Source organism: Penicillium antarcticum (assembly GCF_028974205.1).
Source record: "Penicillium antarcticum strain IBT 31339 chromosome Unknown utg000008l_segment0_segment0, whole genome shotgun sequence".
Classification (NCBI taxonomy): domain Eukaryota; kingdom Fungi; phylum Ascomycota; class Eurotiomycetes; order Eurotiales; family Aspergillaceae; genus Penicillium; species Penicillium antarcticum.
In genome coordinates this window covers 1,744,389-1,756,511 of record NW_026695306.1, presented here as the reverse complement: position 1 = coordinate 1,756,511, position 12,123 = coordinate 1,744,389, and the positions used below count along the sequence as shown (strand labels likewise).

The 12,123-nt window shown below is 49.3% G+C and overlaps 7 protein-coding genes across 7 annotated transcripts; 5 read left to right on the top strand and 2 right to left on the bottom strand.

Annotated features, from left to right (window-relative positions):
• Positions 1–187: 187 nt before the first annotated feature.
• Positions 188–1,631, top strand: N7508_008189 (uncharacterized protein; the record flags this gene model as incomplete). The annotated part of the gene is made up of 5 exons (XM_058466253.1): positions 188–208; positions 267–576; positions 629–874; positions 928–1,197; positions 1,246–1,631. The coding sequence occupies 5 exons, from the start codon at positions 188–190 to the stop codon at positions 1,629–1,631; spliced, it is 1,233 nt and encodes a 410-aa protein (XP_058317581.1).
• A 366-nt stretch (positions 1,632–1,997) lies between these two features.
• Positions 1,998–2,470, bottom strand: N7508_008188 (mitotic-spindle organizing protein 1; the record flags this gene model as incomplete). Its single annotated transcript, XM_058466252.1, has 3 exons — positions 1,998–2,069; positions 2,175–2,252; positions 2,384–2,470. 3 exons carry the CDS (start codon positions 2,468–2,470, stop codon positions 1,998–2,000), a joined length of 237 nt encoding a protein of 78 aa, XP_058317580.1.
• Positions 2,471–3,396: 926 nt separating this feature from the next.
• Positions 3,397–4,684, top strand: N7508_008187 (uncharacterized protein; the record flags this gene model as incomplete). Its single annotated transcript, XM_058466251.1, has 4 exons — positions 3,397–3,631; positions 3,690–3,757; positions 3,807–4,183; positions 4,237–4,684. The coding sequence occupies 4 exons, from the start codon at positions 3,397–3,399 to the stop codon at positions 4,682–4,684; spliced, it is 1,128 nt and encodes a 375-aa protein (XP_058317579.1).
• A 1,521-nt stretch (positions 4,685–6,205) lies between these two features.
• On the top strand, positions 6,206–6,539 carry N7508_008186 (uncharacterized protein; the record flags this gene model as incomplete). The annotated part of the gene is made up of 2 exons (XM_058466250.1): positions 6,206–6,424; positions 6,489–6,539. 2 exons carry the CDS (start codon positions 6,206–6,208, stop codon positions 6,537–6,539), a joined length of 270 nt encoding a protein of 89 aa, XP_058317578.1.
• Positions 6,540–6,665: 126 nt separating this feature from the next.
• On the bottom strand, positions 6,666–7,412 carry N7508_008185 (kinase-like protein; the record flags this gene model as incomplete). Its single annotated transcript, XM_058466249.1, has 1 exon — positions 6,666–7,412. The coding sequence occupies one exon, from the start codon at positions 7,410–7,412 to the stop codon at positions 6,666–6,668; it is 747 nt and encodes a 248-aa protein (XP_058317577.1).
• Positions 7,413–8,318: 906 nt separating this feature from the next.
• N7508_008184 (GNAT family N-acetyltransferase) lies at positions 8,319–8,825 on the top strand (the record flags this gene model as incomplete). The annotated part of the gene is made up of 1 exon (XM_058466248.1): positions 8,319–8,825. One exon carries the CDS (start codon positions 8,319–8,321, stop codon positions 8,823–8,825), a length of 507 nt encoding a protein of 168 aa, XP_058317576.1.
• A 472-nt stretch (positions 8,826–9,297) lies between these two features.
• N7508_008183 (putative transmembrane glycoprotein) lies at positions 9,298–12,105 on the top strand (the record flags this gene model as incomplete). Its single annotated transcript, XM_058466247.1, has 1 exon — positions 9,298–12,105. One exon carries the CDS (start codon positions 9,298–9,300, stop codon positions 12,103–12,105), a length of 2,808 nt encoding a protein of 935 aa, XP_058317575.1.
• Positions 12,106–12,123: the final 18 nt, after the last annotated feature.

The following is a 12,123-nucleotide window of genomic DNA, read 5'->3' as shown; positions in this document are numbered from 1 at the left end:
ATTGTGAAGTTGTCCAGTGCATTGAAGATAATCTCCTGCAGGACGATCTGTATGGAGCTTGACCGCCTTCACGTGCCCCCCCCCACGTCACTTGGAGCTTCCCCGATATGTTCCTCGACATTCTCCAGGCAACTATTTTCTTTTCTTTTCTACGTCTATTCTCTTGAACTGCTGAAATCGCTTCAAGATGTCGGACGAAGATAAGAATGTACGTTCTGACCACCTGCTATCGACTCTTTGTCGCATGAGGCTCACTCCAGATACAGTCCACTCCCAGTAAGCCCTTGGCTGCGCTCAACTCCCCTGCCAGCCTCAGAGCTGAGTCGCCCACTACCGCTCGCCCGCTCGACTTTGACGATGAACCCCAAGAGAGCGGAGTCATCACTTCCTCTCCTGCCGCTGCGCAGCCAGCTCCTGCCGAGGATGCCCCGCCAAAGCCGCCCCGGCCCCTGAGCCCGAGAGAACAGTCGGAGATCACACTGAAGGAGGCGTTCCCAAGCGTTGAGCCTGGCGTCGTCAAGGCAATTTTGACAGCGAGCAATTGGAATGTCGAGCGAGCATTCAATGCGCTTCTGGGTTCGTGGATCTACTGTTTACAACTGGACAGCAATACTGATCTGGCTCGTAGGCATGACCGACCCTAAGGCCCAAGAGGAAATGGCACCGCCACCAAAGCCGCCCCGTCCGTCCCAGCAGCCTACCTCTACCACGCAGAGACAAATGGATGCCGATGAAATGTACGCCCGTCAGCTCTCTGAGCATTACAATGCGACAGGACGTCGCGCGCCTCCCCCCGGCTGGGAAAGCGATCCTAGATATCAGCGACCCAGAGGAAGTGAAGAGTCGGATGACCGGGAATATAACTTTTTCGATGGTATGGATTATGGTCTTGTGACATGCGCACATGCTAATTGCGGGTCTCTGCAGATGATCTACCCGTGATCCGCGAGAATATCCGCAAGGGTTTCCTGGAGACCCAGTCCAAGGTTAACTCTTGGGTAACAAATTTGAAGAAGAGGATCGATGGAGATGAAGTGGACGAGCAATCTGAGCTTAGCCAAGGAGAGAGTGCTGCGTATGGTCGTCCCCGGCGTAGCGGCGATTTGGGCCGTCGCAGCGGTGACCGTGAACGTTATGACGCAGATCCCCAGGTTCTCGGCGATGACTTCTCTGCCCTTGAGCTGAGAGATGGCGAAGGTAAGCACGGTTTGGTATGATCCCGTTGAATCCGCTAACATTGCACAGCTCCTCCGCGTCAGCCTCCCCGTCCTCGTCCCAGCATCAAGACCTCTCCTTCGCCGGACCGGCGCAGGGTCTCCTTCCAGGAGGGACCTCCTACTGAGATCGATACCCTTTATGATGCTCCCTCCTCCAAGCGTAACAGCGTAACAGGCAACAAGCCTAGCAAATGGCAGCCCTTGTCCACCGTCGAGCCCTCCCCCGTCGCAGAGAACGACCCATTCAGTCTTGGTGACAGCGATGACGAGAAGGATACCAAGACCAAGGAGCAAACCACTGCTTCAGAAAGTGACCAAATCAAGAAGGCCACGGCCGAGGCCATGTCCGATGAAGTGGGTTCCTCGAAGGATAAGGACACGAAGGAAGACCGCAAGCCCGATGAGTCGAAATAAGCGCGAATGATCACCTTTTGTTTGGATATCCGCGATTTGAACCTATGCGAATCGCCTTTGTTTCTTATGCATCTCAGCCTACCCATTCCCATTGCTCCAGTTCCCAATGCCATTTGCATGACCCAATATCCCCAACCCCAGTTTACGATACCTAGGAAGGTAATAAGGTTCTAACACACCATAAACCAAGCCAAATTGAATCTGTATTTCTACCACTGAAACAACAAAAGGGTATCTCCGACCGACCGGTAAACATATGTTACGTCCAACTTAGCCTCAACGCCAAAAACATCAGAATCCACAAATAAGACCAATAGGAATTAAGCGGGAGAAACAAAGTCTCTCACTTCCATAGCCTGATTCCACTTACTCCACAGCCGGAGCATTAGAAACGCGCTTGGAAGCACCAGTCTCCTTCCGCAGATCCTTAATAACAGTCTATAGACAAATTAGTCTTAGTCGCCTCAACCATAACGCCAAAACGCGCGTGTTGATTTCTCGATCTTTGATCATTGTATGAGATAGAGACGGGGAAACGCGTACCGCTAGAGCATCGGGATTCACACCATTTTCGATCAGGGACACGCAAAGTGATAGCTCTGTTCGGTCAAGATTTGTGTTCTGTCAGATCAATATCATACATCAGTATATCCATATCCATATCCGTATTTTTATTCTCATTATTCAATCTGTAGAGCATGCGTGGCCCAGGCTGGTGGACGACAGCAGAGAAAGACGGGGTAGACACGCACCAACAGGTCAGAAATCTCCTGGAGAATATCAATGACTTCACGCGCAGCTTGGCGCTTATCATCACCCTGGTCTGCTTTGGGTGGCATTTTCAATGATACAGGGGAGAAGTGTTGGAGTGAAGTTGGAGTTGGGTTTGGTGGGGAACTTTTCAAGGTTTGATCAACTGTTTACATTGGCTCTACGAGTAAACTCCATGTCCAGGTTATCGGAAATATTTAGTCCCCAGAACATTTCATTTGGATTCAATTTAATGTGCTACTCACAGTCCACGTATTTCTGCCCCCCCCATAGGCCGTAGCCCCCCCTTCCCAATGCCCCGATCGTGTTTCACCGGCTTAAGTCCGAACTATGCCTATCCAATTTCAATATCCAGCGGAGTCTATCCGCTGAATACTAAACATGACAACACGAATCCTTCAGGAAAAGCACGTTTTGCAACGCCAGACACCGGAAAAAATGCAGTCACCAGTAAAAACGCAGTCACCAGTAAGGCCCGGGCGTACAAGGTTCGGAATTATAGCCCCCAAGCTCAAGCCCAGGATGAGCATGTACCTGGACATGCACAAGTTGCATGACAGACAATAACAAAATTTGCAGAAATAGCGGGGCGCATAGACAGAGATGTCTGGTTGAGGAGTATTCTCCGATTCCACTTTGAGTACTGATGAAATGACACTGGTGTCCATGTACGAGACTAGCTATATTGAGCAAGTTGAAGTATTTGTATTTCAGTTATCTTTCGTCACAATATATCTAGAATACTATGAGTTTGGCTTCTTTTACGCTTAACTACCGCCAAGAAGTGATTGTCGCGAAATACAATTACTAGACTGTTCTCTGAGGACTAGTTCTTACCGGGGTGTCATATTAAATATGCTCCACTTATATAGATTGAATGTTCTGAATCCTAATAAGCCCTGATCCCCCTGGGGCTACACTCCATGCCTTTGCTTTTGACATCTGAACGTGGCAAAGTGTCAATTGTCCAGGTCATTGAACACGGTCCGTGATTATGGACATCTCACTTGTCTTCACGACACCTCGGCCGACCGGGATTGATCTAAGTGAGAACAGGACGCCCAAGGAGAATTCTGTCGTCATTGCAATATGTGTTATTGCTGCATTGGCTGTGGGTCTTCGGTTCGTGGTGAGGATATACTACCAGCGATTGAGGCCCGAGGTCGATGACTGGTTGATTGCGGCGTCGCTTGCTCCTTTGACAGGATTACTTGCTGCTGCTGTGCTTTGTATGTTGATGCCGATTGCCATGTCTGTATGGAGCATTCACTGATACTATTGAGTTAGGCGGAGAACATGGCTTGGGCAAGCATATCTGGAGCGCGTCATTTGAGGACTTGGTTCTTTTGCGAAAGGTAAAGAAGATCCCTGAATTCAGAGTTTAATGACTAATTCATACACCAGACACTCTTTGCATACCTATTGATCTATCTCGCCGAACTTCTCCTCATCAAAGTCTCGATATTGATGTTTTACCGCCGAATATTCGGCATGAACTGGTCGATTTGGGCCTGCCTCTTCATCAGCTATGGCTGGGCCCTCGGAAGCATGATAGCGACGATATGTGTCTCAGATCCAGTCTCATACTTCTGGGCCCAAGGAAAAAACACAAGAACCGGCAAATACAGGTTCAACTTTTACAACTATCTCATCGGGAACGCAGCCACCAACGTCGTGACAGACGCATTGATCTTACTCGTTCCCATACCAATCGTATGGAGCCTAAAGATGCGAACAATCCAAAAAGTCGGAGTATGCAGTGTCCTTCTATTAGGCGTTATGTAAGTCCTACCCCAGCGTCCCCCAAAAGACATGACTAACTCTTACCCATCAGCGCCTGCATCGCAAGCATGGTCCGAATCCACTACCTAACCTACCTAAAAACAAGCATCGATCTGACATGGGTCATGAGCGATATATACGTCTGGTCAATTGTGGAACCATGCATCGGAATAGTCTGCGCCTGCCTGCCTGCCCTACAACCATTCATCCGGCTAATAGCGCAGAAGCTATCAAGCATACCGATCCGCCGAGGACGGGGTATAAATAACCTCCGAAAATTTCCATCAAAGCATAGTCACAGTCAGGCTTCCAGTTCCCACAGTTTGTTTTCTACGCGCAGTCCGCTTCCTTTTACTCAATATGATGATGATCGGACTGGGCTTGCTACTTTCACCACGAGGGTTGAGATGGTTAATCAGAAGGAGAGGGATAAGTTGGAGAATGGGTTGAATCCTATGGCTATTCGGGTTCAACAGGTTGTTCATTGGAGTGTTAATTAAAATGTGGGTGCTGTGTTTGTATATAACTTGTTGTTCTAGTTGGATGGGCTGATGTTCTTTCGTTATATGTTGTACGATGCAGGGATTGTTATGTGTTTTTGCTTGGGAAGGTTTACGGAAAATAATTGTTCTACTTGCTGTTTGTATATTCATACCCTGTGCTATTTTTACTATATTCTAAATAGATGTTGTAGTATCTAGTATTTTCCCTAAATCTTTCTACATCTTCCACCTACCGTCTTTCCTCTTGCCTCTTGCTTCATCAACTTATATATAACCTAAAAGATCGAATTATGTTCGCACCAACCCGTCCACTTGACCGATTTCGCCAAAGAAAAATGCTCAAATTTCAGGGTATGGGTAATGCGCGGGGCTTTGGCAATGTCCGTGGACGAACACTTGTTATACAAGATCAAATTGTTGCCTGCGCCGCCAGCCTTCTCGGTCGTCCACTTTTGCAAGCACAGATATGACCGGCAAAATCATGACCTCTCCGTATTCATCGTGAATTGTATATCCATCACGAGTGATTGCATGAGGAGACTTACTCGACCGGTATGCCTGAATATCGACAGACATCAAAGACCAAGCTAAAACTATACCGTGCCTGTTCGATATTGATTGGATATGCTTGGCTAATCAAGCTGGGGGTAGTTCATTGGCACTGGCAAGATATAGGTCTATATGCAGCACCGAGACAGGTGGAATGAAGCGAGGGCTGCCAATCCGGATGCCCTAAAAGTGCTGCTTCTAGCAAAACGATATACCCACCAACTTCCAATGCTGTGTTAGACAGATTTCTTTGTGTTGAGCCACGAGGCGTCCAAGTTCGTGAGAAAGTCCACCACGATCGACCTTGTTCAAGATTGACACCCTTCATCTCCCGCAAAACTCGAATGCGCATACCTTGAGATCGAGTCCAGGCTCACGCAATGGTCCAGTCATTTAGGCGAGGGACATGCTGTATCCCCTGCGGAACATATAACAATAATTTTCAACCAGGGAGACTATCAGTGGGCGATATGGTGCCAGTGTGCTCTGCAATCCGCCCCGTCTAAATATACAGGCTGTCATTCTGCTTTAGAAGTTGAGTTGATACTTTCAATTTCAGCCTGAGTCTTTTGCATATATAGACGACTGAAAGCCATAGATGTAGCAATAGAGCCAAGGGCTGCAGGACAAATTATCGAAGTGATAATTGTTTGGACCATTTTGCTCCAGGTCTCATGATGTTTGCTTGGGCTTAACCTGAGACCGCATTGTGCATGACCTATTTGAGAACCCCCGTCGCCTGCTTTTGCCCGACCTTTTCCACACTCTCTCTTTACTTTCCTCACGCAGACATACATCTCTGACCAGTACGTCTTCTCGAGATCAAAAGGGTTTGCGATGGCATGACCGTGAGCCTGAGCCCATACCGACAATCAAGCACCATAGCAACACAGCAGCTAATCCACGACCCATCAGGAACTACCCTCAACAACCAACGAGACAAAAAACCAATCTTGCATCTCCCTCAAAATGTGTGAATATACCGAGGGCACCCGCGTGTACCGCGCCTGCGCCATGCGTCCAAGACACATCGTCACCGTCCGATTCTACGAGACCTGCTGGCATCAAAGTGCCTACGGAATCCAGCGAATCTGTGCTATCTGTACCTATAGTGGACATAATGGTGGAATCTCGCCTGTCCTTGATCCTTGCCCGACTTGCCAAGACGAGAGCGAAACTACTATCGAGGTACGTTGGTTTCTACTCTAGCTCTACGGTTTATGATCATAGATTAATCCCGAAAATGCATTAGCGCTATGCTGTCATCCCATACGACCAGAGCCGTGCTAAGACTATTGCGTGATATGGACATGGATACTGTGTGAAGGGTAGAAGTGTGCTAAAGGATGGATGCATGACAAAGGCATGGTACAACTAGGAATCTGTCGTGAATCAATCTGGATATTTCTGAATTACCTTGTATCTCGGGTTACAGCTCGGAAGCTGAGTTGGCCTCCTCTGTAATGATTTTCTCCGCTGTAGTCGGCGTGGCAGTCTCCATTTGCATTTGTATCTGGTTGATGTCTCGAAGCATTTCATCGGCACTCTCATATTGCCTCAACCAACACTTGCGAATGATCTCGCTCAGAATAAGCCCACCAGTCTCGGGGTATTGCTCTGCCGTAAACAGACTCTCAATCTCGCTGAAGTCTTTATCATGGTAGGGCTCTTGAAAGGTCTCTATTTCGTATAATGCAGACCCGATGGCAAACAGCTCGGAGTGGATTGAAGGACGGATGGACATGCACTGGGGATGCTCGGCGTGGTGACTAGCACACATGGTGGGCTCTGATCCATCAATACTGGAGCCAGCAAAGTCAGACAACTTGACGTTGTCATACCAGTCAACTAGCATGCTCCAGGTGGCGATATCGACCTGGAATATTCCCCGGGAGTGGATATGCTTGAAAGCTTGTGCGATTTGTGTGGCCCAGAGTAGTACCAGGTCGGCTGGGGGATGCATTCCCGCGATTTGGATATCAAGAAGTCGTTGGCGTAGAGTGCACCGAAGTTTTTCTAAGTAGATTTTGCCTTCTTTGAAGGCAAGGAACTTGGTGATGTTAGGGTGTGATCCCAGTCGTTCGTATACTTCAGCCTCGACCTCGAGTTGACGCCTGATGCCGGGCTCGGTATGGGGTACCTTGACCACCACTGACGATGAGACTAATTTCACCATGGATGAGGTGCCGTTGCCAACCCACGGTAGTTGGAGGGCTAGCTTTGTGGAAACAATCGGGGGTGGGTCTATGGCAAAGGCACAATGGATGGGAAAGGTTGAAGGATGAATGGTGGAGAAAGGATTCAAAGATCGAAGTGAATGTGGACTTTGATATGTCTGTTTCATTTGTCAGGAAGTGTGTTTACTCTTCTATGGACTTGCTATGGGAAAGGCTTTCCTTCTCCCACTCATTTTGAATGGGAATAACTTAACCAGTCTGCTTGAGTCTCTGGATTGTTTTGATATGTTTTATTTCAACACTAGAGAATAAGTGGTGATCATTTAGTGCAAATGCAAGACAAGCAAAGAAACCGTGCTTCTATAGATGAGCATAAACATAAACAATTGGCTTATGGGCGGATACTCTTAGCTATGCGTGTAGCGCCAGTCATATATTCAATCATTTAGCTGTATTCAAATTAGTAGAGCCATCTCTATGATCAGGTTCCATGAACAAGCCACGTTGACGCCCTATGATTGGGCGTCATGAACAAATTACGTTGACGATGCTGATGCCTAAGAACCAACACATGAGCTGCATTTAAATCTGAAGCCTTGTGACGCCATTATGCAGAGATGCCAGTAGCATAGATCTGAAACGAGATCAACAAGATCAACTGTGATGTCTTCAGCGATTGGCCCTGACAATCTCAGCTTTTGTATAGATCATAGCAGTTCCCATTGGAGGACAAGTCAGGTGGGGCCACATAAAACTCGTCAACCTCAACATTTGTTATACATTTTGTGTACGTTAGCGCATCTAGCATTCATTGGAATACATTTGATTTCAGCCCGGTCATTTCATTCATGTCATACAGCTCGACTAAGACGTGTCAAATTCAATTCTGTCAGCCGTGAACCGGAATGGCGCTTGATGGCGCTGAAGGAATGTCCAACCTCACCATATCGAATATCCATTCCTTAAAGAGGAACGAGGCACTGGAAATTCTTGCCCAGATCTCACGCGTCGAGAAAAAGACCTTCCCCACCAATGAGGCATTCCCCTTTGGCGAAGAACTGTGGAGAAAGAAGCCCAATACGCGAGTTTTATACGCGACTCGAGCCAAGGGATCGCAATCTGATCTGATCGCCTACGCGGTCTATGTCCGACAGAAGGGTGTTGCGCTCTTGCACAAAGTCTGTGTGACAGAGGCTAACCGCCGTCAAGGTGTGGGCCAGGAGGTCATGTCCTACATTCAGCAGCGCCTGCGAAAGGAGGGCTGCCAGTACATTCAACTGTGGGTGGATGAGGCCAGGGAGCCTGCTCGCGCCTTGTATACCCGTGGTGGATTCGAGGAGCGTGAAGTGATCCCTGATTACTACGCCCCTGGACGGACAGGTATTAAGATGGTCCTGGATTTGGGAACGTGAGCCACGCCGATGACTGCAGGACGGACCTTTTCTTTTCACTAAAAATGTGCCTTGCCTTGTCCCTTTCGAATGGGCCCGAGGGGCAAGAAATCATGCCAGTGGTTGGGCGCATCGGTGGCTCCTGTACCCCTTACATGAGCCGGGCATCTTCGAAACGTGAGCCCGGTGATAGCGATCGCGCCCGCGTTCATTCTCCGCTGTCATTCTGCTACATACTTCCGTGACATCCAGCATATCCAGGTATGGCTTTTTTGAAAGGGCACGCCTTGAATGTCTCCCTTCCAGTCCCTTTGGCTCGACCCGGGACTGTGTTTTTGCGATCAGTGACACTCTTTCTTCTTCGTTTCGATTCTCGATTCTCCTCTTTTGACTACTTTCACTATTCTCCTTGACTTTGGATGCGCTATTGGTGATCCGGTGAGCCTGTGTCTTCAACTATACACAGTTGGGTGCTCCCGTTTCCTCGTCCACCATGGCGCTCTTTCTCATCATCCTGGCTTTTCTGTCAGTGGCCAATGCAGCAGCTTTGACAGCTAATTATCCTATTAACGCGCAGCTGCCACCTGTCGCGCGCGTCTCGCAACCTTTCCACTTTGTGTTCGCCCAAAGTACTTTCTCTGACAGTGACAATGACACGGAATACTCGCTATCGGATGCACCATCATGGCTCAAAGTCGACAGCAGCACTCGCACTCTTGCAGGAACACCAGACACGGATGACAGTGGCTCCAAGAAATTCAAGCTCAAGGCATCCAACGGGTCTGAGAGCGACAGCATGGAGGTTACTCTAATTGTCACAGCCGATCAAGGACCAACTGTGAACAAGCCACTCGTGCCTCAACTACAGTCATTGGGACCGGTTTCATACCCCGCGACGCTGTTTATCCACCCCGGTCGCCCATTCTCCATCGAGTTTGACCCGGATACCTTCGACAACACCCACCCTTCTACGATCTACTACGGAACCTCACCAAACAATGCACCGCTACCTTCTTGGATAAACTTCGATCCAGCTGCCCTGAAGTTCGCGGGAAATAGCCCAGCATTTCCAGGCGCTGGACCTCAGACATTCACGTTTCAGCTGATTGCATCAGATGTTGCTGGATTTAGCGCAGCCAACATGACTTTTGAACTGTCAATTGGTCCTCATATTCTGGCATTCAGCGAGACTGTCCAGACATTCAACCTCACCCGAGGTGACAGGTTCACCAGTCCCAAATTTACAAGCCTTCTGTCGATGGATGGCTCGCCAACTACAAAGAAGGACCTGGCCAAGGTCGATGCTGAACTGCCGGACTGGCTGGATTTGGATGAAGAAAACGTATTATTAAGTGGAACACCACCCAATGATGCCGTGAACCAGAACATCACTATTTCTGTGACCGACTCTTTCCAAGATCAGGCAAAGCTGATGGTCCGCCTGGAGTTCCTCAAGTTGTTCCTCGACACTGTCGATGGGTGTGAAGCAGCAATTGGCAAGGACTTCAAGTTTGAGTTCAACCAATCTATTGTTACCGATGACTCCGTACAACTAGATGTTGATTTAGATAGCGATCTTTCCTCGTGGCTCACCTACTTCTCTGAGAACAAGACACTCTTTGGACACGTTCCAAAAGATATGGACCCCAAAAAATTCACTATTCCTCTCACCGCGCACCAAGGATCGACTGAAGACACGAGAGACTTTGTGCTCGATGTCCTCAAAGAAACAGACACACATACAGACCCCACGAGTCCGTTCACTGAACCCAGCAGCCCCGACCACAAGAAGGCTGGCATTATCGCCATCTCTGTTGTCGTACCAGTTGTGGTGATCTTGAGCCTTCTAATTCTCTTTTGCTGCTGGCGTCGCAGAAAGAGCTCACCTACGGTTGAAGAGGGACCTACCAACACCAAGCCGGCGCCTCCACGACCAGTCAGACCCGATGTCCCCAATTGCCAGCCGGCCATGTCTGAAAGACCATCTCGTGACGATAACTCGGAAGACTGGATGAGTCCTATCTCGCCTGCATCTGATCTCCCCAAACTTGAACTTGGACCAGCATGGAATGTGTCCTCTTTTGATAAACATGAGCACTCTATTAGCTTCCCAGTTCCCGAGCCTGTTGTCCCTCCTCGTTCTCCTAAGCGGGGATCTCCTGTTCGTGGTGGTTTCGTTCCACTGCGGGACGAAGTCATCGCAGAGGACAAGCCAGTTCAGATCTCGCCTACCAAGAAACAGAACAACCGTCTTTCATATACCAATACCAGCAGCCCCGTTCGTCGCAGATCCACCAACCGATCCAGACGTCAGCCTTTGAAGACTATCCAACCGCGGGCAATGAAGCGAGAGTCTATTCAATCATCCAAGTCGAAGCGGTACTCCAAACGCTCAAGTGGCATCTCATCTATTGCTTCCGGACTGCCTGTACGATTCAGCGGTGCCGGTCACGGCGCTGGTGGATTTGGACCTCCTGGACACGGCGTCGTTCACATGTCGTGGCAAAACCACAGAGCATCTATGCTCAGTGATGAGGCCAGTCTCAACAACATGGCACCCTTGTTCCCCCGCCCTCCTGCAGCTGCTCGCATGAGACACAGCATGGCACACAGCATCCCCGAGAACTACAAGCGAGTCACCCTACGAGCTGTGGAGCCCGACGAGTCGACCATCTCAGAAGCCGACTCCCTCGAAGCATTTGTCCACAGCCGCGCCAAGCACCGCAACTCCTCCAACCCTCTCTTCTCCGCTCAAATCAGCCGCCGTACCTCGTCCGGTCTCCGAGCTCTTGACAGAGCTCGCAGTATCCGCAGTCGCGCTGACACAGTCTCAGTATCAACATTCAGTGACGAGTACCGCCAATCCATTCAAGAGCGCCCGATGTCCACAGCGATGTCAGTCTCTGAATACGGCGATGAGAACCGCATGTCTCACTACCAAGGCTTGCAGCCACCGGGCCTCTTCCCTCTTGCCGAGAACAGCGCTGGCCAGAGCCAACTGAGTCTCGCGCAGGATTACCGCGGTGTCATCTCCCCCCTGCCTCGCTTCTGGAGTGAGAACAGTCTGAGCAGTGCTCGACAGTTGGAGGGCCAGCACCGGTATCAGAAAGTGAATGATGAGAATGCCATGCCTCAGAGTTCTTCTATGGTCTCTGATTTGGATGAACATCTGCGCAAGGTCAGCCCTAAAAAGACGGATCCGCAATGGCGGATGTCTCCTTTAGAGCCTCCACCTCCAGTGAAGAGCGGCAGCAACCGTGGTCTTCCCATTGCCAGCAGTGGAGAGCTAGCCTTTGTTTGATTTTTCTCTTCTGCTTCC